This window comes from Neofelis nebulosa, chromosome 13, assembly GCF_028018385.1.
Source record: "Neofelis nebulosa isolate mNeoNeb1 chromosome 13, mNeoNeb1.pri, whole genome shotgun sequence".
Taxonomy (NCBI): domain Eukaryota; kingdom Metazoa; phylum Chordata; class Mammalia; order Carnivora; family Felidae; genus Neofelis; species Neofelis nebulosa.
This window is the reverse complement of record NC_080794.1, coordinates 13,147,938-13,174,753: the sequence shown is the minus strand read 5'-3', so window position 1 is coordinate 13,174,753 and position 26,816 is coordinate 13,147,938. Positions and strand designations below refer to the sequence as shown.

Genomic DNA, 26,816 nt, shown 5'->3' with positions numbered 1-26,816 from the left:
GAGTTTGAGCCCCGGGTCGCATCAGGCTTTGTGCCGACAGCTCGGAGCCTGAAGCCTGCTTCTGATTCTGTGTCTCCCTCTCTCTCTGCCCCTCCCCCACCCACACTCTGTTTCTCTCTCTCTCAAAAATAATACACATTAAAAAAATGTTTTTAAAAAGAAAAACAAGTGTTCCACTTCTCCATAGACCATACATTCACAATTGTATTCAGTGATTTATTATTAAGTCTTATATTGAGTATTAGCAATTGATATAATACTCATCGAAAATTGTAGGGGGATCAGTCAGTGCTTTTTTAGGAAGTCACAGCATTCTTAAAACCAGAGAAGGCAGAATACAACAAACAAAATGCAGACACTTTGACATGAGACACAAAATCTTCTGCAGAAGCGTTCTCACCCCCCCCAACCAGCCCCCTTTTCCCCATATTCGCCGCCAATTTCAGGGGCTTTCTCCCCATAGTCTGGCTCCAATGACATAGCTTGGATCTAAGTTTGTACGTTAACAGATCACCGCCTCTTTTGTGGTGTTCTTTTACGCACACGTGAATAGCTATGGTTTCTACAGCGGCAGGAGATCCGGTCTTATTTTTACATACAAAATGCAGAAAATGGAATTGGATTGGAAGAGAGGGCAGCGGGCATGCAGACAGGTTTCTACGGGTTTTTGGGGGGCAGGAGTCCTGGTGGACAGAGGGCTGGTGCAGAAGCATCAGTACGAGGCAATGCAGTGTCTGGCTTGGCACAGGTCCAAGTGAACGACAGGGACTCACAGGTCCACTGAGAAAAGCTGCAGTGGGAGGCATGGAGGTAGTGGGAAAAAATTCAGTACGCTTCTGAGTCATGAGAACAATTTTATCATCAGTTGTGATATAATTTATCTAAGGTCAACTACTTTCAGAATTCCTTTCTCTTGGGAAGACTCTGAACTGTGATAGCAAACAGTCATTAGGAAAAATGATCGCTACCCTTTGGAATCCTGATGAGCTAATTCTCCAGCCGTGAACTCGCATAGAACCAGAGCCCTGGGTCATCAAAAAGTGTTCCGGGTTTGTCCCAATGCAATACGGCATGTTGAGTCACGGCTAGATGAATGTCAGTCTCATCGTGATTAGCATCATTACTATTTTCAAGCTGTAAAGTTTGTTTTTGAAATTAAGGTTGATTTTTCCCTAAAATGCTAAAGCTCTGACATTCATACAAAAAGCATGATTTGGGTTTGGGAAATTTCCTTTGTAGCCTGGGAGCTAGCTCCAGTTAACTTGGATAATTTTAAATGGAATTGGTACTTTCAGGCAATCAATGTCGGATTGTCCTATCTCATTCTTCGGGACGTTGGACTGGGAATTTCATAAGGCCCTCGAATTACTTTTGAACCAACTTTGTCCAAATTGTCTGGAGCCTCTTTCCCCCAAAATTCGAGCACCCAACACAGATTACACGTGAGATAGGACTTGAAGATTACTGCTTTTTAAATGCCTTCCAAAATTGATATCCTCAGTTGAGTATTTTCTTCTTCACAATGGTCCCCTTTTGACACACATTCATCTCAGATATGATAACTAATTATCAAGGCCCTAATAAATACTGTGTGATTGAATGGGTCCACGAGTAAGTGAGTGATAAAAGAACAGATAAATGAATTTTAGATCTTGCTCTTTGAGGACTGACTTCCAATCCACTAACACTTTTGTTTTAATATCTACACCAACGGCAAGTCTTAGGTTTTGGGGATGAATTTGATTAGTGAAAACAGTCAAAATCACTTAGAGCCAGTCTTGAGGAGAGGAGACACAATTCAGAGGGATAAGGACACTTAGGGAAACACAGGGCATGATCAAAATATTCTAAGTCTGACTTTCCTGTACTTGGCCTCTGAAGGCCAGAAATAATTTAACAATATCAACAACTCTGGACCAGGTACATCAAGTCCAGGGTAATCTCTTTGAGAGGCTATGCTAAATAGAGAAAAGCTGACATGCTCATTTCCACACCAATTGCCTCTAATTGGACTTATACATTTATGGTCGATGTTTATATATTATTTTTTTTAAAGTGTGATGGGGGGAGAGGTCCTGTAGCCTTTGTGAATCTTAAATCCATGAAACTTCATCATTCCCATCTGCAAAATGAAGACTCCAACTACATGAGCTCTTTAAACTTTCCCAGCCTAACACTCAATAATTCTATAAATAAATACTTGAACCACTGTTCACACATCTTCAGCCACTCTTACTAACTTTTCAGAGGTTTTATATCGAGGGGAACTGTCCCTTCAAACAGTTGCAAGGCCCCGAGGAAAATCATGTGTTAGGCTCTAGACCACCAGTCTCACACACACACACACACACACACACACACACACACACACACACCTCTGTCCCATTCACAGGAAACTATCTGTCCTCAAACAGGGACAATTATAGAAGTCATCCTAATTGTTTACATTCGTGTGAAATCATTTTTATAAATTAGGGAGGACAGCCACGTGTCAAATTATTCGTCAACTTTTCATTAACTAGTTACAACTTCAAAGGCTGAGGAAGTGCTTTCAAATGGAAGTATGACGGCCGGCTTGAGAAAGTCCTGTTTCCGATGGTGTCCGAAGTATCTCATTCTGTAGATTCCAGGCTGGGCAGTACCCGGAATATGCCATTGTATCGTCGCATTGCTGTGACCCAGCAATCCCTTGTGCCAATAGAAACTGTTGGTAGGAAACAAACAAACAAACCAAGTTTTACTCTTAAAAAGGTGTGATTCGACAAAGGTAGGACTGGTCATTATACGATCATTCAGGGAGTACCGACAGTAAGCCAGGCACTGTCCTAGATACTGAGAGTGTAGCAATGAACAAAACAGGGACAAATACTTTCTAGAAGGGAACCTTTAGTTAATAGCCATTTGTAGAAATTGTCTTACCTGTTCTACCTTTATAACCACCCAAACCTTGTCCATCCCCAAAAAGCCTCACCCGATACTCAGAACACGGGATGTCTCCTGTTTGAGAACGGCTGTGGCACTGTTTCTGCCCTTACTGTCCTCTGCTTCAACTGACACTTCCTCTCCCAGCCAGATTCATTTGTTAAAAATATCTACTTCACGAGTGCATGTGCTAGACTCTTTTCTAGAGGCACGAGGATATGGCCGTAAGCAAGACAGACATGGCTCCAAGTTCCATGGAGCTTGTGTTCTACCAGGGCAAGGGGGGAAGAAAGGCAGTGAACGGGTAAACCGAGGAAAACTGAGGCTGAGATTTATGTCTGGCTATCACAGGGGCCCCAGCACGGTCCCATCTCTATTTTCAGTTAACCACGTGAAGGAAACCAACACGCAACTAATGACCTAATCTAGGGTGATGTGAGTCAGGTACAAGTTGCCAAAATTTTTGCCCACTCCCCTGCCACTGTCCTGCGGTGTGAAATGGATGCGCTCGGGAACAAAAACATTTTCTTATCTCAGATGCCACTTGCAAATCTCCAAAATGTTTATTCGGCTCAGGGATTTGGTAACGAAAACACAGAGATACGCCTCTCCGAGGAAACTCCAGAAGCAAATTCCTTTCTCACTGGAGTCAGGAAAAGATAAACACTCAAGCTTCTCATGTGTTAGTAATTCCAATGAAGAATCATTGGCCACGTATAAACATGTAATCATTTTGCCCATAGACTCTTGTTATTTTCCCAGAAGGAACTGTCAGGCTCTACAGAGGCCCGTGTGCCTCGCGACCCATTTGCAAGAATGGCTGAGGCTAGCCAGCCTTCAGGGGTAATGTCCGTGGCCGTGGAAAAGAACAAAATTAACAGATGTTTACAAAAATGGAGGCCACAACGTCATTAGCACCTCTCCTGACAGTAGCACATGTCCCACTGTTTCGCAGGGAAAGAGAATCCAAATGGAGTCGAATAAATCCACTAAATATGGCCAGAAGGCTCCATGGGAATTTGATAGCAGTAATTTCCGGCCTGGAGCCCGTGTTCCCATTTGTCTTCCCCGCTTCACTGACCGACTGTTCTCATGGCTTGAAAGACAAAATGTCCAACAGGCGAGCTCACCGTGTCTCCCAGGAGGCGTCGTTATGTACTATCCGCCACGTTGCTGATGTGGCCTCGTATTTCTCGACAGTGAGGAAGGTCTGATGGGTCTGAAACGCAATTGACACATTTGATGAGACCCCGCACGGTCATAAAAGGTGCCTGCCTGTAAGTACGTCCTTGTGGTCTGTAGGCTGAGCTGCCGATACCTTGTGTAAAAACGTATTAGAATTTCGTCCATATTCTCAGGTGCATCTCTCTCTACATTCCGTGCTAGGTCTTCAGAATGTCACTTTACCCATGCTATTACACACCATGACTTTCTTTTTTTTTTTTTTTTAAGAAAAGTGAATGGAGCATAATTTTAGAGCTGATAGCAAATTTTGCAAACCGGGGCAGAGAAGAGACCGAATAAAACTCGAGATTCTAAAAAAGGCCTAAGTCAAGCCTTTTCAAGACATGTTTATTGATCTATATTCCAAGACTTTCTCTTGTCATTTCAAGACGTAGGAGGGAAAATGGGAATGTTTCTTCATCTTTCCATCTCTGGGTAAATGAATTATTAGTAAATATGTCTCCCAAGTGAAAAGAATTGAAAATGATGCATAAACCTTCCCCGTCTTAGATGCTGAAAGCAATCCCTATATTTTGTCATAATGGATTCCTAGAAAGCACATCACGAGCAGGTTTCATTCCCCCATTGGAAAATTGTGATAATAATTCATTTCAGACCAACAATTCAGCTTCAAATACAGTGCAGATTTGATATAACAAATTAAAAGATACAGAGGCCATAATCTCTAATTTTCCTCAAAAATCTTTAGATTGTGGCCCTTAAGGGCAGGACCTGTGTCTAATTCATTTTTATCCATTACAGTCCTTTACACCTGTCACGTGTAGATGTTCAAATAACATTCTGGTGAATGGATCACTTATTTACAACTGGGCCATGGGATTATCTAAAATATTACTCAGCTGATGGGTTATATTCAATGAAGAAGTTTTCACTATGATGGTCACTTGTAAAGAGAATGGCTTCTGGCCATTTAGGGCAGAGTGACATTGGGGAGGCTGTTGATGGAGTAGGAGATAGGGTGATCCCCGGCGCACAGGTCTAGAGTGGGGACCAGAGAACGAGGGTAGGCCACTGACTATGTGAACTATGTGACTACCATTTCCCACCTCCCAACACACAACTCCTGACACACAACTCCTCCTGACACACAACTGCTTCATACAAGTTACTGGATCTTTCTCTAGGCCTCAGTTTCTTCGTCTGTAACATGGGGATAATAAAATGTAACCCAATGCACAGAAGTAAGGATTGAATTAGACCGAGGTGACAACGTACACAGAGCACTTCACGTAGCACCTGTAAAGAATAAGCAGAGGTGAGGAGGTCCCGATTACCAACAAAAGAGGGGAGTGGAAACTGTCGTGTGCTGAGTCCCAGTGCCTTCTTAGAAATTAATTCTAGGGGAGCCTGGGTGGCTCAGTCAGTTAAGCATTCGACTTTGGCTCAGGTCATGATCTCACGGTCTGTGGGTTCGAGCCCCGTGTCAGACTCCGTGCTGACAGCTCAGAGCCTGGAGGCTGCTTCAGATTCTGTGTCTCCCTCTCTCTCTGTCCCTCCCCTGCTTGTGCTCTGTCTCTCTCTCTCAAAAATAAATAAACATTACAAAAAAAATTTTTTAAGGAATTAATTATTTTCTCATTACAGTGCTCTAAGCATTTTGTTCTCCTGCTTCTCCATGGCAATAGTGACGATTAGTCTTTCTCCGCCCCAAGGATATCAAATGACAATTCATCCTGCAGTTTTGCTATCACACTTTGAGATCTCCCGAAAACAATGCTATAAACATGCAAATATTATGACAGAGTTTGACTGCCTAGAGAAATTATTGCAAACAGGTGCGTGTTGACTTTCCAAGCAGGAGAACATTTTTCCCTAATGGCATATTTGCCAATGTCCTCTTGCCACAATTATTATCACAGCAATAATGAGATTTCAATGAACGGAAATGGAAGGCGGATTTGGAGAAAAGGCGTTTGGGGTTGTAAGTAACAATGGTCCCTGGGAAGAATGGCTCATAGACGGAATAAATGTACCCTCGACCACAATAAAAAAAAGTCTGACCTCGAAATCATTTTTGTATACTTACTCCTTTTCTTCTACAGCTTTCTTTGTTGTTTGAATTTTTACAACCAGAACATATCTAGCTGTTGCTTGGGTAGTTATAAGAACATTCTAAAGGAGTTACAGAGGAGTAAAATGAATTCATTTTATTAATAGCCATATTACATATGTGCACTTTGTCATGTGTCTTCTATGTGGATATAATAACAGTAAAGTATGGACTGATATGTAACAAACTGTGAACAATTATTACCTCTAAAAACGTTTATGGAAAGACAGGTACTTTCGAACTCTATTTTTTTTAATGTTTTTATGTTATTTTTGAGACAGAGACAGAACACGAGCAGGGGTGGGGCAGAGAGAGACGGACACACAAAATTCAAAGCAGGCTCCAGGCTCCGAGCGGTCAGCACAGAGCCCGATGTTGGGATCATGAGATCACGACCTGAGTCGAAGTTGGACGCTTAACTCAAAGAGCCACCCAGGTGCCCCTCCTATTCTGTTTTAAAAACCTTCTATATTGCCTATTTTTACATTGAACATGTATTTCTTGTGTCATTTTTCAAGGTAAAGAAATAAATATCCAATTAGCGCCAGTAGTAAAGAGTAGGGAAATGGCAAATGCAAGATAAAGGGCTCCAAGCCAGGAGGGCACCCCCTCCACGACAGTACAGGTAGGACCAGAGGCCAGGATCCTGGAGGAGAGGGGCCAAAACAGGGGTAGGAAGGAACCAAAGATACACTTCATCCTTGGAGCTTTGATTATTTTCCCAAATTTAGTCGGGTTTCTAAGTTGGAATACATAAATGGGATTGTACTCAAATTTATAGCTTCTCAAGAGACAGTGCAGTGCTTTCTGTATTGTGCAACATGTGAGCCTAAGCAGAGCCAGTTAAATGTTTCCCGTGTGCTTTTTTTCCCAGACTTAATTCTACATTACTGTTCCTACTGAAAAATTTCCCACACTTAAAAAAAATAAGATGAGCGGCACCTGGGTGACTCAGTCAGTTAAGCATCGGACTTCGGCTCTGGTCACGGTCTCATGGTTTGTGGGTTTGAGCCCTGCATGGGGCTCTGTGCTGACAGCTCAGAGCCTCTGTGTCTCCCTCTCTCTCTGCCTGTCTCTCTCTCTCTCTTTCTCTCTGTTCCTCTCTCAAAAATAAATACACATTTAAAAAATTTTTAAAAATAAGATGAAAATCAAGTAGGAATATTTTGTCATTATGTTGTTAACCTCTAGAAGGATTTTCAAACAAAGACTGAAAAGTGGGTTGAAATCTATAAAAAGAATCGTTGATGCTTACCTGGTTTTCTGCTGAATTCTTTGGGTTAGCGCCTACAAATATCACTTCGGCAACTTCTCCCTGAAAATAAAAACTCATTTTATGAGTTTTAATAAAAGCATTCTTTGCTGGGCTCAGATTTAGGCCATGATTTATGAAATGTTCTAGGATGCTGGGCACCTGTACAGATTTTATTCTATTTAACCAAGTGAGTTATCTTCTCAGACTATCAGAGAACATGCCCTTGCAAGAGTGGACACAGGAATTTGGGGCCAGTAAATTGCTCTACAATTTTTTGCCAGTGAATTTGCCTTTAGTATATTCAGATGTAGATGAAAACAGAGAGCTATGGTTCATGTCAGCGACAGCGCATTAAAGCGGCTTCTTCGGCCTTTGCTATTTTCTCACACTTCCCTCCAACACACATATAGGAAACGGACTGACTTACATAAGAGCGATCAAAACTTACCACAAGTGACTTGTGCTTATACTGGCATGAACGAGATACGAGGCAGAATGACAGGGTGTGCGTCTCCCCCTCCCCTCCTCCGCCCCATCCCCCGCACTGGAAACAACCAGAAGAGCTGGACAGGTGTGTATTATACAATGGTTGCAGGGCAAGGAAAACAAGCAATGGAAAGAGTGATCCTAGAGTGATGGAAAACAGACACAGTGATCAACTTAACGCCTTCAGAGCGTGCCATTCACAGCACAAAGAGGCAGAGCTCAGGCAAAGTAAGGCAGCCTTGTGGGGTCCACGAAGGCCAGGAAGTCTTGCGTTGATGAGGTAGAGTGACAGACAGAAGAGGGCACCGGACAGAGGAGAGCCACAGAGAGAGAGAACTCTGGAGAGGTGTGGGAAGTTCCTCACAACTCTGTAAGACAACCACCTGAAGCCAAGAGAAGACTGTGTCCGCGGAGACTGAAATTCTTACTCCCTGAAGCATCCAAGCACAAACTCTGATCAATATTGGGCTGAACACTGAGTGAGGTAACCACGGGGGCAACACCTTGAGAGCCACACTTAAGAGAGACAGAGCTCACTAACTTAGTCAAGTTTTCGATGAGCAAACAAACAAACAAGAACAAGAAGGCCGGGGGTGGAGAGGTGAGGCCAGAATCCAGAATTGCTACAATATAGCAAAACACATCCAGGATTCAACAACAAAAAATGATGAGATGTGCGTATATGAAAATATGGCTCATATTAAGAGGAAAAAGCAGCAATCAAAACTGACTTTCTGTGCCCCCAGACATTGTCGTTAAACCAGACACAAACTTCAAAGCAGCTGTTATAAGGATGTCCTGTGAACTAATAGAAATTATGTGTAAAGAACTGAAGAAATTCTTATGATGATACTGACCTAGAGAACCTCAGTGAAGAAAAGTAATTTTATTTATTTTATTTATTTTAATTAAAAAAATGTTTACTTGTTTATTTTGAGAGAGAGAGAATGGGGGGGAGGGGCAGAGAGCGCGAGAGAGAGAGAGAATCCCAAGTAGGCTCCATGCTATCAGCACAGAGCCCTGTGTGGGGTTTAAACTCATGAACCATGCAATCACGACCTGAGCTGAAATCAAGAGTCAGATGCTCAACCAACTGAGCCATCCAGGCGCCCTAGGAGAAGTAACTTTAAAGATGGATTAAGCATCCAATCAGATGTTTGGAACCAAAAATCACAACTGATGTGAGAAATTCCTCAGTAAGGGCTTAATAGCAAATACGAGATGACAGAAGAGAGGATACGTGAACTAGCATTTATCAATTACAAATTATTTTATCAGAAGAAGGGACAGAGAAAAGTGAAGAAAAATTGATAAAGCCTCAAAAAAAACCAAAAACACATGGGACCTCAGGTATACTGACATTCACAAAACAGAAGACCCCGAATTAGAGGAAAGAGAGAAACAAACAAAACTCTTTTTGAAGAAATAATGGATGAAATCTTCCCAAACTTGATAAACGTTACCTTGAGGAGCCAAGGAACTCAACACATCCCAAGTAGGATAATCCCAAAGTGTTTCATACTTAGATACATTGTAGCACACGGGTGGCAGTCATAGACAAAAAAAGAAGAGAAAAGAAAATCTTGAAAGCAGTTAAGGGAAATATAAGGCATTACTTACAGGCACACCCCAGGATTAGCAATTGACTTCTCATTAGAGAGCAAAGAACAGGGCAACCGTGTGACACATTCAAAGCGATGAAAGAAAAACATTTGGCAACCAAGAACACAGCGAGATGTTCTTCAGAGATAAAAGGAAAATACAGCCCTTCCAGATCAATGAAGCCTGAGAGATTGTGTTGTTACAGACCTGCCCTTGGAGAAATACCAGTGGAAGTTCTTCATGCTGAAAGGAAATGATGCTAGATGGTAACAATAACTCAAATTCCTCAGAAACAGTAAGCAGCACCCGAAGGGTAAATACGTGGGCTCAATTCAAAATATTCTAGGGGCGCCTGGCGGGGGGCTCAGTCAGCTAAGCCTCCCTTCCTGCCCCCATTTCCTGGCACATTTCCAGCCTTAGAATCCCCGAAGGATGGGTCTGATTGCACCTTAGTGACATGGCCTTTGGTGTGGGTTTCCCGATAGCCTCAAGGTGAGGGCTGGTGCCAGGTAATCAACCAGGTGATTAGACGGTTGAAAGGATCAAGTCCTACGCCCTGATCTCCAGGGAGTGGAAAGGGGCTGGGAGTTGGGTTCATCATCAACAGCTGATGATTTAATCAGCATAAAAGTCCCTCAAGTCTAGGGTTCACCAGAGCTTCTAGATTGGCGAATGCTTGGAGAAGCTGGTAGGGGGGCCCTTCCTGGAGAGGTCATGGAAGCTTGACATTCCCTCCCCTACCCCTTGCCCTCTCTGCGTCTCTGCCCTCAGGCTGTTCCTGAGTCGTATCTGTGTATAACCTAGCAAGTAAACTGTTTTCCTGAGTTCTCTAAGCCTATTCTAGCAAGTTACTTAACCTGAGATGGGGCTCATGGGGATCTCCAGTTCATAGCCAATGGGTCAGAAGCAGATGCGACAACTTAGATTCGCCGTTGGTATCTGAAGCGTGAGGGGCTGGAGGGTCCTGTCTGTGGGACTGAGCCCTCAACCTGTGGAGTATGTGCCAACCCCCAGCAAACAGTGTCAGAAGTGAATTCAATTGTAGGACACCAATGGGGTGTCTGAAGAGGACTAAAGAATTGCTTGGCGTGGGAAGAACCTCTGTACGCCTGCTGTCACAACTACCGAGTGTAGAGTGTGGAGAGGAGAGACTTCTTGAGTCTCGAAAACGGCTAGAAAAATAATTAAAAATATCTATCATTTTTAAAAATCAACAGAGGAATTAGAAAACAAAAAGGTACACTCAAACATAAGAAGAGCTTCCAACCTTAAAAAATGAGAAGAGCAAAATAAAATCAAAGGCATCAGAAGGAAGAATACAGAACACCAGAGCAAAAATCTGTGAAACAGAAACAGAAAAAAAAAAAAAAGATAAAATCAATGAAGGTAAAAGCTAGTGCTTTGAAGACAGAAATTATCAAAATTAGGAAGAAAGAAAGGACATTGTTGTTGGCCCTACAGAAATTAAAAGGATTGTGAGAACCTATTATGAATTTTATCTCAACAAAGTAGACAACTTACATGAAACGGGCAAATTCCTAGGAAGATCCAAACTTTTAGGAAGATACAGATTCCTCAAGACAAATTAAATGCTGAGAAAGATACATAATTGACTCAAGAAAAAATAGAAAATCTGGTTAGGCTTATAAGGAGTAAGGAAATTGAATTAGTAAATAAAAATTTTGCCATAAAGAGAAGCCAAGGTCCATGTGGCTCTGCTGAAAAATCTGATAGAATATTTAAAGAAGAAATAATACCAATATGTTCTATGCACTTTCAGAAAATGCAGGAGGAAACCCTTGCTAACTCATTCTTTGAGACTAGTGTTTCCCTAACACAAAAGGCAACTAAGACAACATGTGAAAAGACAGCAAAAGTCCTCATGGACGTGAGTATAAAACTTCAGCAAAGGGGCGCCTGGGTGGCGCAGTCGGTTAAGCGTCCGACTTCAGCCAGGTCACGATCTCGCGGTCCGGTCCATGAGTTCGAGCCCCGCGTCAGGCTCTGGGCTGATGGCTCGGAGCCTGGAGCCTGTTTCCGATTCTGTGTCTCCCTCTCTCTCTGCCCCTCCCCCGTTCATGCTCTGTCTCTCTCTGTCCCAAAAATAAATAAAAAACGTTGAAAAAAAAATTAAAAAAAAAAATAAAATAAAAAAAAATAAAAAAAAAAAACTTCAGCAAAATATTAACTAACCAAATGCAACAGCATATAGAAAGGATTATATACCATTACTAAAGGGTATTTATTTAATATCTGAAAATCAACAAATGTGATACACTATATGAATAGAATAAGAGACAAAATCCCTCATGGTCACTTCAGAAGACATAGAAAAGCATTTGAAACAAATCCAACCTCTATTCTTAGAGGAAAGGAAGGAAGGAAGGAAGGAAGGAAGGAAGGAAGGAAGGAAGGAAGGAAGGAAGGAAGGAAGGAAGGAAGGAAGGAAGGAAAAGAGAAAAAAATTGGCCTACAAGGGAACTTTCTCAACTTGATAAAAGGCGTCTACAAAAATCATAAAGAAAACGTCATACTTAATGACTACTCTTCCTCCTAAAATTAGAAACAAGACAAGGATGCCCAGTCTTACAACTTCTATTCAACATCGTATTGGAGATTCCAGCCAGTGCAATAAGGAAAAAAAATTAAAAGCATCCAGAAAAGAAATCCAAAAAAGAATAAGGAAGCCTGTTTTTATTCACAGATGACATGATACATATGTAGAAATGTGTAAGGAATCCACATCCCCCGCCCAAAATCTACTGGAACAGATAAATGATTTAGCAAAGTTGCAGGATACAAGATCAATGTAAAATCAGTGTAAAATAGTCCTGCATCACTTCTACAAGCTCTTCCTGTCCTTGACTTTAGAGACTTTTCTTAGCTCCAACAAATGGTTCCATGACCATCCATTAAGAAAATGAATTTTCTTCATTTATTTAAGAAAATGGAAAAGAAAAAATTAAGAAAAGAATAATTTGGATTTTAGAAATTTGATTTTACATGATGACCACCTGAAAAATAAATATTTCCCCATTCTGATGTTTGCAGACGCCCTGCAGAGTTAAGAACAATTTTCAAAATCATTGCTAACAGCTGGTCTGCATCATGATTAGAGGCAGTTGGTGACATTAGACAGTATCTTTCCCCCATCCCCAGACGCAGGCTTCTGGATCTCCTGGTGAGCCTTACCACTCTGTATGTAGGTTTCGCAGGCTGCAGAACATCCCCAAAATTTCTGCCTAGTGGTGCTCTATCCACAATATTGGGAATTAATGAGGCTATCAGTTGTTTGAAATATGGAGGCTCTGGACCTCTGCTCAGGTTGGCTACCGCGTCCTAGAACAGAGAGCATTTGCTTAAGGAGCACACAATGTAGAGTCAAAGCCCCTTTCCCCAGGCTCCCACCTCCCAGAAATGACTTCATTAAAGGAAATGCCCACACACACATCCTTGCTCTGAGAGCTAACAGCTTTAACAAGATGTGGGGGAACCTTGCTAAGACGTGAGTCTAGACATCCAGAATGTAAACTTTGGTCGCCAGAGGAAAATTTGGGTCATAGGCAACACTTTCACCCCACCCCCCTGCCCAAGGCAGTATAGTTCAGCTATCTGAGTGTAAGCACTACTCAGGGTTAGATCCTGGGACTGCCATTCCTTAATTGTGTGATTGGATAGGGCCGGACACACGATAAGCTCTTTTACTTTTAAAAAGTGTTGTACCTCTCTTATCCAGAGTCAGTACCAAGTTTTCTTTTTTTCCCTAGCCCTTCTCTGTGCTCATTAAAAAAAAAAAAATCAACATTCTTTTAATTTAAAAGTTAAGATCAGCATATATCGTGACTGGTTTAACCTATGTTTTCCACATTTGTCACCTTTAATAGTGCCATCGCAACGCTGATCTCAAATTTTAAGTAGTCCTTCATAATGTACTCTAATCCTCACTTTATATATTTAATCTTTTTAAATGGCCATAATATCGGTTGGCATTCCCATTTTGCAAGTGGGAAAATCACCTTGGAGATACTCAGTATTCTTTTTCAAGATCGCATAGCTAATCTTAGATACAGATGCATAACATCGACTGTGACACAAATGTCTACAAAATGAACCACACTTTCTTCCTAAGTATCACTATAAAACTTGAAGATTCTATTTCTATGGGAGGAACAGTAGACATATAGTTGTAAATGAAAGTTACAACTCTGAAAACAGAGGCCATCTCTCGGGGGGGGTTATGGGTTCCTACTTTGCTGTATCATCTGAATATTCTATAACTAGTTACAGCCTTTATGATGAAAATCAAAGCAGTTCTACTTTGAAAAAAAAGTACCAGAGCTGAAGCTGAAGGAGTGTTATGATAATACAATAACGGGGTAATTAAAATAGACCCTACGTAAATACCTCCTACTGAAACTTCACACAGTCGGCGATTAGAGGAAGCAAATGGGATTGCCAATATCCAACTTTTGGACCCACAGAAACAGGTATTTCATTGTTTCAAGTTGATATGACCAAGCTCTTCCTTTGAAAAGGCTTTATAGTCTGTGCTATGCCCCAATTCTTTCTCAGCCTTCACTGGGGCTTATGGGGTATTATATAAAGATCTGTTTATTATTTTATGCCCTTTATCCTGCTTGTTGAGTAATCTTCTGACACCAGAGTTAGTTTCATTAATAACTGCATCCCAGAAGAAGATGTCCATAAGTGGAGTTCTTTCAAGGAAACTTGTTTAGATGTACTTACTCTAGGTAGATGCGTGCGAATGCACATTCCAAGGTACCTGCTGTATTTCATTGCATCTAAACCTCTATTGATTATAGCAACTATTGTTTTTGAACCACCAAGAAAGTAAAAACACGCTACTAATTTTAACCATAAGATTCCTCTGATTGGAAGGTGCACCCTGATTTCAGAGATGCTACAATACGGAAAATGGGCATCTCAGAAGGAATGACCCACTCAACTCATGACGTCATTGGCAGGATCATCACTGGGATTCGAGAACACTGGTTCAACTCCCAGCTACAGTTAGAGTAAGCCCAGTGAGCTATCATCTCCAAACCAATTTGCTTATCTGAAAAGTGGGGGGGGGGGGGGGAATGTTACTGCAATATTCACATGACGATCATGAGCATACCATGAGATAATACATATGAGCAAAGCTGTCACCACCAAAGTGTATTAACTGAATCTGAATTCACTATCGGTTTCATTTCTTAGAGGTACCTCATAACTACAAACTCTTAAAATATGAAGGTTTTGAAAAAACTGAACATTTGCGGCTAAGGTTTTCTTTGGCTTTCCTCCGCATCTCCCCACCCCTGAGACACACACACACAGACACACACACACACACACACACACACACACGCACACACACATATGAGTTTTGGTTACCGTAGCAATGGCCTTAGCAAGGGCCCTGAAGAGCTGGATATAAGCAGACAGGGTATGTGGTCCATAAATTGTAGAAGCTGCCTCGTATCGCTGAGCCTGCAGGAGAGGCAGGGCTGAATCATACACCGTTCTACATGCCTTGACCCATTTACAGAGGTCCCACGTCTTTGGTGAAGGGTGATACTGGACATCTCACATAATTCAAACTGGCCTCATTCAAGATTTAATCATGACAACGGAGGGTGGACATTTCCATATACCGGCTAAAGTAAATGGCTCCCACCAACTACTTGTTAAAGGCAGTGGCTTCTCTCTCGGCTTCCGGTATTTGGACGACCAGCCCATCTACTCTGAAAGAGGGGAATGGCTCCTGAGCTTAAGTCTATGTTAAGTACTTGTAATATAAATGTTTGCCCTCGAGGAGCATAGCAGGAGAAAAAAACAATGAGGGAGAATGAGAATCTCAGGAACTCCTGCAGAAAATGGGTAGTGAGGATACTGACCCGAGAAGGACATTCAACCATCATGGAGCTACAAACTAGAACCAGATACATCTACTCTCCTTTAGCTGAGCTGCAAGCCTTCGGTTTTTCCACAGGAACCTCAGACTTATCAAATCTTAAGTGGATCCCATCACTCCAAATGCACCCCCTCTCCCTGCGACATTCTTTAGCTCAGTGAATGCCACCCCCCCAACATCTTAGAGACTCCTCTCTCTCCCTCATCCTATATCCTGTAAATCCCCAAGCTCCCATTACCTGGCATCTCTTGAACTCTTTCATTTTCCTCTGGGTCTCCTGATTTTACTGTGGCCAAACCCTTGGCTCTCACCCGGATCATAACCACCACTTCCCAACCAGTTCTCTGCCTCCACACTTAATCTTCCAATTGATCTTTCTACACTGCCATCCTAGTGACCTTTCTGGATCACAAATTTGTTCAGAACACTCCTCCCTTGCAATTAATTCTACTTCAGTTTTCTAAAGCCTTCTTTCTGGGGCACAGCATAGAAGATGCTGCATTAACCCATGCCTCTCCATCAACCAGTCCCTGTCTCACTATCCTCCACGAACTATGGCCCCACAAATGTACCAACTCAGTGCCCCCCGGACCTTTGCATGCATAGCTTCCCCAATACCGGCTCCCTCCCTAAATTTTATTTGCCTAACTAGTCCTTACTCATTCTCAAGAACTCACACAGATGTTACATCTTCCAGAAAATCTGCCAGTCTCCATTCCTCAAATGCCCAATATAGACTAATGCACTTCCTCTCTGTTTTCATATCACCCTGTTGCATCCCTTTTACAGAAGTGTGATTGCCTGCTTTTCTGTCTTTCACTAGACCATAAATCCTAGTAATCGTGAGGGTAGGGGCAGATTGTTACTTATTGTTATGCTCAGATAGTGGCTAGTACAGTATCTGTCACAACACATATCTGTGGAATGAACTAGTGAATAAATTAATTAATATTAGTCCTTGTAGGAGCGTGTCCCTAAGAGAAGCCAGTAGGGGTTCCTAACCCTATTTGTGCCTTTGGACTCCTTTGGCAGTCTGTTGAGACCTATGGACCCCTCTCAGAGTAAATGTTTTCTAAATGCATACAATAAAATACATGGTTGACAAAGAAAACCAATTAGACTGAAATACATGAATCAAACATTCATGGACCACTTTTGTGATAGCATAATGTTTGTTCTTCTTCATTGAATAACGAGTAATGTTTGTGTTTCTTGACTGAGTAATAAGGTCTAATAACTACTGTGATTTTATTTTATTTTTAATTTTTTTTAATGTTTGTTTTTATTTTTTGAGAGAGACAGAGACACAGCATGATTGGGGGAGGGGCAGAGAGAGAGGGAGAGACAGAATCCGAAGCAGGATCCAGGCTCCAAGCTGTCAGCACAGAGCCCAACGCTGGGCTTGAACTCACAAGCTGTGAGATCATGACCTGAGCCAAAGTTGGAGGCTCAACCGACTGAGCCACCCAGGCGCCCCTCCACATCTTTCTTGAACTCTCTGCTGCTCTCCTTGTTATCTATCTCAAATCATGCTTTCCTCATCTCTTGGTATACCTGTTCCTGTCTGTTTCTGGGCCTTTCTCTCCCTGGGGTTTCCCACCCCACCCCAACCCACTCTCCCTCCCTTTCTTCCTTCCTCCTCAAAAATGATACATTGATATGGCTTCTGTGTCTCCTCCAGTGAACTTCTTTTTCTTATTTCTCACATATTCTTCTCTCCCTTCCTACTCATAATGCAGAAATGGAATTTTTATATTCGTTACTGTTTATAGATCTATTATTCTGAATTTTCAAGGCTGTTAGACAAAACATTTAAATTCCTCTCTGATTTTTTTTTTTTTTTGAAACAGAGACAGAACACGAGCAGGGGAGGGGCGGAGAGAGAGGGAGACACAGAATCGGAAGCCGGCTCCAGGCTCTGAGCCATCAGCACAGAGCCTGACGCAGGGCTCGAACCCACGAGCTGTGAGATCATGACCTGAGCCGAAGTCGGAGGCTCAACCGAAGGAGCCACCCAGGCGCCCCTAAAATACTGTGATTTTAAAATAACGAGAGTGAAATGTTTCCAAATCTGCAATAACTCTAGGTGATATAAAACGTGTCTGTGGTCCCCATCGGTGACGAAGTCAGAGGTACTGCTAGTGTTATCGTTTTTTGAAATGTACTCTCACAATGGAAGGAAATTCTAAGTGAACGGTTACAGAGGAATGCAAAACTGGATAAACGGAAATTATTCCCATCCAGTGTACCGGTTAGGAATCGTTAGTCAACAGGATCTCCTAGAAGACAGGGACTTTCAGGAGAGTCAACAGAGCTCACTGCTGGCGTCACTGGACGTTTGTCAAGGAGTAGACCGTATGCCTCCACGTGGACTCCTGAGACATGCCAGCACCCGCGCTCATTACCAAAGCCCCCAACAAAATAACTCATTTCAGAAAAAGTGGAGGTCAGTGAGGCCAGAATTCTGACTTGAACTTGGAAAGGGCAAACTCCCAGATACAAATCTGACTTGAACTTGGAAAGGGCAAACTCCCAGATACAAATCTGACTTGAACTTGGAAAGGGCAAACTCCCAGATACAAATCGTCCCCAACACGACCTCTGGCTTATCATTCTCTCGTCTGTCCCAAAACAAAATCACCATTCAAAAACCCCTTTGAGGAGGTCTAGACAGGACATCTGCATTTGCCACCACAGTCTTGATGAGGGTAGAGTTCACTGAAGCGACGAGAACTTTTCTACTTTACCTGGTATTCTTCAAAGGTGGTAATGTAATGTGTATACACGTTGCACAGGCCTGAAATGACGGCGGTCATGTTCTGCATCCCATAGGTTGCAAATTCCTGGTGGGGGAAAGGTAGAGCCCCATAAAATTGCTCTTCGCTGTACTGTATCCTATCGTCCCAGTTATACTTAACATACAATCGTAGATGTGAATCTCATGTAAGCTGACTTTCTTAACCTCGTTCCTAATGATCAAAACTGTTCAGCAGTGTGCAAGTACCCACGAGGCCTTGGGGAAAAGTTAGAGCCGTAACTGCACTACCTGTGGGCAAGTCAGTGGATCTAAGAACATCTCACTGGTTGGTTGAATTTGCAGATATAGAATCTTCTTATTACTAAAATATAGACACTAAGCCCGTTTCCTTAAAAGGCATAATAGAAGGATACTAGCTGACCGTAGTAGTTATTTCCGGCTCTAAGTATGATTACGTCATTTTAGAACCATCTACACTACCTTCCTGAATAGGAAGAAAATCATAAATGCAGATAAAATACAGAATTCCTAACATGGATTAGATTTTATTTAGACAGAACTTTAAGATATTAAGGTATGTAGGGTTATTTACTATTTGATCTGTAAAACCATTATCAATTTTTAAATTATTAATAGATGAATATAGCAATAAAATATTTAAACCGGATTATAGCTTCCTTCTCATTTTAAGCTTATTTTTATACCACTAATATTTCATATTCACCTCCATGCATTACTTCCTTTTTTATTTTTTTTTAATTGTTTATGTTTTATTTATTTTTTGAGAGCAAGAGAGACAGAGCATGAGTGGGGGAGGAGCACAGAGAGAGGGAGACACAGAATGGGAAGCAGGATCCAGGCTCTGAACTGTCAGCAGAGAGCCTGACACGGGACTTGAACTCACAGACCACAAGATCATGACCTGAGCCAAAGTCGGATGCTTAACCGACTGAGCCACACAGGCACCCCTCTATGCATTACTTTCAAGTGTGTGAAACTCTAGGCATCTTAGCAATGATTAGTTTAAAAGGCATCAGATCGCAGGATTAGGGAATTCTTTTCCCTTCCCCAAATATAAAGGTATACATATTTTATTTCATTTTTAACTCACTGCTTGAACAGCCTCCCGAAGTCTTCGTCCAGACATGGTCCTGAGTCAAGAAAACAGAGTTATCTAAGTGGTTCCCGACTCCAAAAGCATGCAAAGACCACAGAAAAACTTGCGGCGAAAGACAGGCGGGATCCTGGCTCTTAACACAACGCAGTAAGGCACGTGCAAGCTCTGTGACGAGGCAGAGCTAAACTTGAGCCCCTTTCCCCCTGGCTGTCCTGTCTTCAGAACAAATCCTCAACTGAAAACAGACGACTTGAAGGAGGGAAAGGCCCTCCATGAATATCACTAGCAAAGACGACGATCATTTTCCATTCGTTGACCCAAAAAAAATGTACTGTGTTCGATGTTAGCAAGAACTGAGGCAAGTTGAGAGTGTACGTGCTCCTGCCTACAAAGAATTTACCGTTTCCTTCTTTCATTGAATCCTTAACAAAACACAGCATCTGCCACATAAGAGGCCCCCTTCTAAATTTTTTTTTAACGTTTATTTCTTTTTGAGACAGAGAGAGACAGAGCATGAACGGGGGAGGGGCAGAGAGAGAGGGAGACACAGAATCGGAAGCAGGCTCCAGGCTCCGAGCCATTAGCCCAGAGCCCGATGCGGGGCTAGAACTCACGGACCACGAGATCGTGACCTGAGTCGAAGTCGGCCGCTTAACCGACTGAGCCACCCAGGTGCTCCAAGAGGCTCCTTTCTAAGGGCTAAGGATTCAAGGGCATGAAGCTCACTTTCCAGGGTGGGCGGTGGGGGGTGGGGCGGGGGGGAGATGGTCAACAAGCAAATAAAAGAAATGGGATGGCAATGGTGGCTACGGGGACCAGAAAGCAGAGTAAGGATGAAAAGGTGATTACGGCAGTCCTTGTAATGATGAGGCCGCTGCTGATGCTGTGGGGACTTGGTGGTGGCGGTAAGGACAGTGTGAGCTGGGGTCAGCACGACTGGCATCTCTGTTAGAGATGTGAACAAAGAGCTGAAGGAAGAGAAGAGTCGGTCGTGGGGATAAAAGGAGGGTCAGGGTTTCAGAATTTGCCGCAAGATCCCAAGTGGGGAAAACTGAAAAAAGAGTATGATACAGTGAGATACAAAGGAGCCAGCGCAGAATTATCTCCCCGCCGCCCCCCCCCAGAAGAAGTGACTGCAACAGAAACACATACCCAATAATTACATTTTTAACTACAAAGTAACAAAGAAAACTTACGTAAATTCCCCAGGGATGGCAATTATGGCCAAGGACCCAACGGTGATCATCTGAACATCAACGATGTCTGGGTGCCATGGATGCGGTTTTGTCAGCTAAAAAACCCCAAATGTGAAAACTGTGTGAAAGGATATTGCTCTCTATATGGGCAAGCAACAGATGATGCTCAGAGAATTCCCTTTATTAAAGGACTTTAAATGTTTCCAGCTGTTTTTGGTGCTTTATCCTCCTACCATAGATTTTCTTTCTAATTAATGAGGTAGTATTCAATATTCTATCTGGTCATAACATATGGATCTCAATGCCAATGCCCCATTAACCTGAACTTGCTTTCTCATCCGTGAAGTTTTTGGTGGACCTGGCATGGTAGAATCTCAACGTGTAATAGATAAGCCAAAGAGGACTGTGCAAGGTGTATAAGTAATTCTACCACCATGGGAACGGCTTAGCTTAATGATTTCCCTTTTGAGTCCAGTTACCAAGCCTTGCCTTGCTTTCCAAGTTTTCTCCAAGATAATCTATCCTTTTCCATAGTCAGATTAGTGTGGAAGCTTTTCCTCTATCCCTTCCTTTCCTCTCTTTCTTCTTCCTGAAGAATTCTAATCGAATATTAGAGGAAGAAAAAAACTCTATTTAAAATTTTTCCACATCAACAACTTACATTATGAACACCAACGTGAAGTTTTGACGATCAGAATGTGAAAATCCATGGTCCAAAGCAGTATTAAAAGAATATTGTTTTAGTTAAACATGTTGCCTGAATTGTGAGAAAATGGAGGTATGGACATGTCCTTTTTTATGGGACCTGAGATGTTTTCCTCTGCAGAGAATTGTGTCTCAACTCCTTTCCTGGAGTCAACATCAATGAATCCTGAATAAGGTAGATGTTGATCTAATTTTCCTTTTCCACTGTTTTAATCGTTTCAGTTATTTATCATAAAATCTAAGTCACAATATTTAATAATCATGCCTCTTATTCCTTAGAGTGTGATTCTTAATACACGTATTTTTAATATTAAAAATTTGATGTGGTAAAATCTGAATAAGAACTCCCATGTCAGTAATGATCTATCATTTGTCTCTGACAATTCGTAAGCTTTGAAATTACAATATGCTAAGTTTACCATCATAGTCAAAATTCATTACCTCTCCAGTGTGAAGAAGGATTGGCTTTGGTTTATGACACCTTTTGATTTCTTCAGATGGCTTGCCCAGGAGTTGATCCCGAAGAGTGTCCCAGAATGGATCCCCTACTGTTGTCCCTGTTAGGAATATTATCACTAATTTGATTCTAACGCTCTGAAAAAATGTCATCACTTTGACAAATGCACAGCAGTGACTTTATTACAAAGATGTTATGAAGGTTGTTGTCCAAGAGTGCCAAACAGATTGAATAAGAGAAGAGGCAAAATTTCCTGTGCTTCCTAAAATAGGAGTCATTATTTAATTAGATCCTTGGTGTGGCTAATAGGATAAAAGAATGTGTACTTTGTTCAAGGTCCTTAAGGTTTTGTTTCCACTGCTCTTCCTCATTCATGTTTCAAATAAAAACAAAATGATATAATTAACTGTAGATTTACGAACTAAATCACATTCTTCCCATTGTAGAAACTAAAAACGTCAATCTCCAACTTGAAGCACTGATTGTTTAGCTTGTGGTCCAAAGAAAGAGCCTCTCGGGGCGCCTGGGTGGCGCAGTCGGTTAAGCGTCCGACTTCAGCCAGGTCACGATCTCGCGGTCCGTGAGTTCGAGCCCCGCGTCGGGCTCTGGGCTGATGGCTCAGAGCCTGGAGCCTGTTTCCGATTCTGTGTCTCCCTCTCTCTCTGCCCCTCCCCCGTTCATGCTCTGTCTCTCTCTGTCCCAAAAATAAATAAAAAACGTTGAAAAAAAAATTAAAAAAAAAAAAACAACAAAGAAAGAGCCTCTCTTAACTCCCCACCTAAATATCCACACATGTGTGCGCCCACACACACACACACACACACACACACACACAGTAAAAAAAAAAAATCACACATGAAAGCAACAATCTGGGGAAAAGTTACATTAACTGTGAAACCTATGAACTTAGAATCTATGTTTCATTAGGAAAATATAACACTTATAAACATACATGGACCTATTAACAGAGCACCAAAACACATGAGCCAAAACTGACAGAAATGGAGGGAGAAAGAGACAATCAATAATAATAGCTGGAGCTTTAATAACACCACTTTCAGTAATATGGCTCATTTGGTTAAGCATCTAACCTCAGCTCAAGTCATGATCTCATGCTTCCTGGGTTCCAGCCCCGCATCGGGCTCTGTGCTGACAGCTCAGAGCCTGGAGCCTTCTTTGGGTTCTGTGTCTCCTTCTCGCTCTGCCCCTCCCCTGCGCTCGCTCTCTCTCTCTCTCTCTCAAACTAATAAATAAACATTAAAAAAAAAAAAGAATCCCAGTTTCAGTAACAGATGGGACAACGAGTCAGAAGACCAACAATAGAAAAGGTGAACAGCACTAGAAGCCAAGTGGACCTAACAGGTACCCACAGATACCTCCGTCCACGCAGCAAGAACATAACAGACACTCTGTGCAAGTCCATACAGGCACTGTCCAGGATAGACTATAGGCTGGCCATGAAACAAACTCCAGCAAACGTCAAAAGGTATAGGTAATACAAAGTGTGTTTTACAATCGCAATGTAATGAAATTAGGAATAAATTACAGAAGAAAATTTGGGAAACTCACAACTATGTGGAAATGAAGCAACATGATCATAAATTGACGACGGTCAAGGAGGAAATCAAAAGAAAATACGAAAGCACTTTCCACGCACACCTCTGTGTTTACAGCAGCACTATCAACAATAGCCAAAGTACGGAAAGAGCCCAAATGTCCATCGATGAATGAAACGATAAAGAAATTGTGTTGTATATATACAATGGAGTATTACTCAGCATCAAAAAGAATGAAATCTTGCCATTTGCAACTACGTGGATGGAACTGGAGGGTATTAGGCTAAGTGAAATTAGTCAGAGAAAGACAAGCATCCTATGACTTCACTCCTATGAGGACTTTAAGAGACAAAACAGATGAACATAAGGGAAGGGCAACAAAAATAAAAACAGGGAGGGGGACAAAACAGAAGAGACTCATAAACATGGAGAACAAACAGAGGGTTACTGGAGGGGGTGTGGAAGGGGGGATGGGCTAAATGGGGAAGGGGCACTAAGGAATCTCCTCCTGAAATCATTGTTGCACTAGATGCTAACTAATTTGGATGTAAATTTAAAAAATAAAATTAAAAAAATACATTAAAAAAAAAAACAACATCCATCCATACTCTGAAATGCAAAGAAAAGCTGACTCCCGTTCTATGTGAATCCGTGGAAGCTGCGTTCCAGGAGACCCATCCCTGGGAAATCTGGCTGTCACGTGCACACCTGGAAAGCACGCCCACCCCTGTGTTTAAAGGCAACAGTAACAAATGACAAACGTATTGGCTGTAGCGAAGCCCTTCAGAGCCCTTACGCTTCAGAGCCCGGAACCACAGAGGTCACGACATGCCCCCTCACCCTGCGTGAAGTTGAGGCTCCCGAACCCGTCTATTGTGCCGGCCGCGAAACTGTAGCCCAGGGCAGGTTTACAGGTTTGGGCCTAAAGGGAAGATTTTTAAACAGACACAAAGATGAGAAGTCAACAGAACAAGAAACAGAAGTCAAACTTCCATAAGTACTGAGATCAGCCCAGAGCTCTCCCCTCGTGGCATGATCAGTGTGGCTCAGGGACACTTACTGTGTGGGTGGAGTTGAGCCAGACGGTGACGTTGGACATATTCACCCACTGATGGGCTGTGGCCAGTGGTCCCGTCAGCTCCTGGGAGGCCGAGGCATACAGTTCCTAGAAAACCCACACAGGCTTGCTGTCGAAAGCAGAAGAGCTAAAATGAACAGTACGGATATTACCCCATAAGCACCAATTTGGAAAAGCATCTCTGAGCCAAGGTTTGCTGGCTGCTTAGAAATGGCCACTACCCACGTGGGTCCCTCTGCCACCTCCAGTCGCTTCCCAGACTCATGGCAGCCCTGAGACCATTGACCTGTGTCTACTCCCCACAAACACGAAAGTCTAGGGATATGGCCCGTGGCACCAAAAGGCCTCCATCTCTCTTGAAAGACGGTCAAGAAAATTTAAGATTAGGAGTAGGTGGGCCCATCACTGACTTGGCCAGGAGGAGAGCTCAACCGCAGGGATTCTCTGAGTGAGTTCCCTGCCACCAAAGGACAGCTGGAAAGACTTCACGACCCACATCGTCTGCCCCACCCACCATCCACGCTTTGATGTTCTGTTCTGTTTTGTTTCCCTTCAGGGTGAATTGGCGCTTTTTTCTAACTTTGCAGGGAAATGGGAGACATCGCGTTCGGAAACTGATCTGCACCAGACACAGTAGGCCAGTCCCGCCTCAGCACATGCCCCCTTTGTTTGACACCTAACTGTCCCCACTCGGTCCCCATCCTCGCTCCTACAGCCACGTGGGGGCTCTCAGGTGAGTCGTGGGTAACACCAGCTGCTGCCCGCCTTTCTGACGAAAAGCAAAGGTGTGCCTTGCTGAGAAGAGATTCCAGCCTGTGAGACGAACCCCTATGACTCGTGGGCCCAGGATAGTAACACTGAAGTGTGTCACAGGTGCCTCCCCTAAATAGAATCTGTTCATTTAGAACAATCCTCTGATGATGCCACAGTAATAAAGAAGGAAGTGCAGCAACTAGGCTGGCTGCTGTCTAATGGCTTTAAAGGTACTTTAGCTCTTCCTTACTTGCTCCTGAAACATTTTAGAACCCTTGGAGCAAAATATTTACTTAAACACACACGTGCGTGTGCACACGCACCCCCAGCAAAGGTAGGAATGAGCCAGGCAAAGGAAGAGATTTAACTATGGGGGATACCACAGCCTGAAGTCATCCTTTGTCTTTTCTGTTCTTCTTTCTTAGTATTTTTTAATGTTTATTTATTTTTGAGAGAGAGAGAGAGAGAGAGAATGAGAGAGAGCAAGCACAGGTGGGGGAGGGGCAGAGAGAGAGGGAGACACAGAATCCAAAACAGGCTCCAGGCTCTGAGCTGTCAGCACAGAGCCCGACGTGGGGCTCGAACTCATGGACTGTGAGATCATGACCTGAGCCAAAGTCGGACACTTAGCTGACTGTGACACCCAGGCCCCCCATCCTTTGTCTTTCCAATCAGATATCTGGGGTGCCTGGGTGGCTCAGCTGATTAAGCATCCAACTTCAGCTCAGGTCATGGTCTCACAGTCCGTGGGCTCGAGCCCCACGCCGGGCTCTGTGCTGACAGCTCAGAGCCTGCTTGGGATTCTCTCCCTCTGTCTCTGCCCCTCCCCACTCACACTTTCTCTCTCTCTCTCTCTCTCTCAAAATAAACAAATAAACTTAAAAAAAAATCCGATGTCTGTCCCCATAGGAGCTGACACAAAATTTGGGGGAAAATGGAAGCCAAAGTTTAGCAGAGGGAGAAGCAGAGAGCAACTCCTCATAATCTCACTGAAGACCAGATTCTGTCCTCATCAAAAAATGTTTTAAAAACGAAAGAGAAGGAAATGTAAAATGGAGAGTCTATGCCGTATTGGAGCCTAGGAAGTCATCTGAGTCGAATTTCCAGAGCAGGAGTGAATGGCTCTGCTTGGCCTTGACGCTGAAGGAGTGAAGGGTGGCCAGGTGGCCCAGTGGGCCCGGATCCATCTGGTCACGTCTGACACCGTGTTACCTGGAATCCTTACACCGTCTGTCACCATGCTGTCGGAAGCAAGCGTTCTGGCCCCAACAGAATGTTTCCCTGCCTCCTTGGTTTTAAAAGCACTTCCTCGGGGAAGTCAGAGGGGCAGTCCGAGAGGGGGGGGTCTTGTGCCTTCGGAAGCGGCCTTCCTCACGGGCCTGGAACAGCAGGCTTCCAGACTCCACGGCACAGCTCGGGCTCCTGCTGTCTCTTACCGTTACCGTCTCTGTAAGGAGCGCTGCCCGTGGATTTGAAAGAACAAGGTTAAATGAACAAGAAAGAGGCCAGCCCGTGGCTGACCTTTGCTCTCTGGTATATGATCCCTCCGATAATCTGAGTGCTGTTGAACATGTTGTGTCCAGGTCCCATAGCGATGCACATGCTAGACTGCAACACAGGGAGACAAGACGGGCTCTTAGTGAAAGAAGCAATTATCTCAAGGAATGCAAAATCACAAGTGAGTCTGAGCCAATCAGAAACCCAGTCAACGTTATA

At 43.0% G+C, this 26,816-nt stretch overlaps 1 protein-coding gene across 2 annotated transcripts in view; it reads right to left on the bottom strand.

The window, feature by feature from the left end:
• Positions 1-202: 202 nt before the first annotated feature.
• ASAH2 (N-acylsphingosine amidohydrolase 2) overlaps positions 203-26,816 on the bottom strand; it is an 86,046-nt gene continuing 59,432 nt past the window's right edge. For both annotated transcript variants that reach the window (XM_058696320.1, XM_058696319.1), the window contains 12 exons: positions 26,622-26,708; positions 24,330-24,434; positions 24,110-24,191; positions 21,698-21,813; positions 20,552-20,646; positions 19,350-19,389; positions 18,228-18,323; positions 14,961-15,056; positions 12,753-12,899; positions 7,473-7,532; positions 4,053-4,141; positions 203-2,704 (listed from right to left, as the gene is read on the bottom strand). In XM_058696320.1, coding sequence (XP_058552303.1) covers positions 2,515-2,704; positions 4,053-4,141; positions 7,473-7,532; positions 12,753-12,899; positions 14,961-15,056; positions 18,228-18,323; positions 19,350-19,389; positions 20,552-20,646; positions 21,698-21,813; positions 24,110-24,191; positions 24,330-24,434; positions 26,622-26,708 — 1,203 coding nt within the window. In that variant the 3' untranslated portion in view covers positions 203-2,514. The remainder of the gene's footprint in view (positions 2,705-4,052; positions 4,142-7,472; positions 7,533-12,752; positions 12,900-14,960; positions 15,057-18,227; positions 18,324-19,349; positions 19,390-20,551; positions 20,647-21,697; positions 21,814-24,109; positions 24,192-24,329; positions 24,435-26,621; positions 26,709-26,816) is intronic.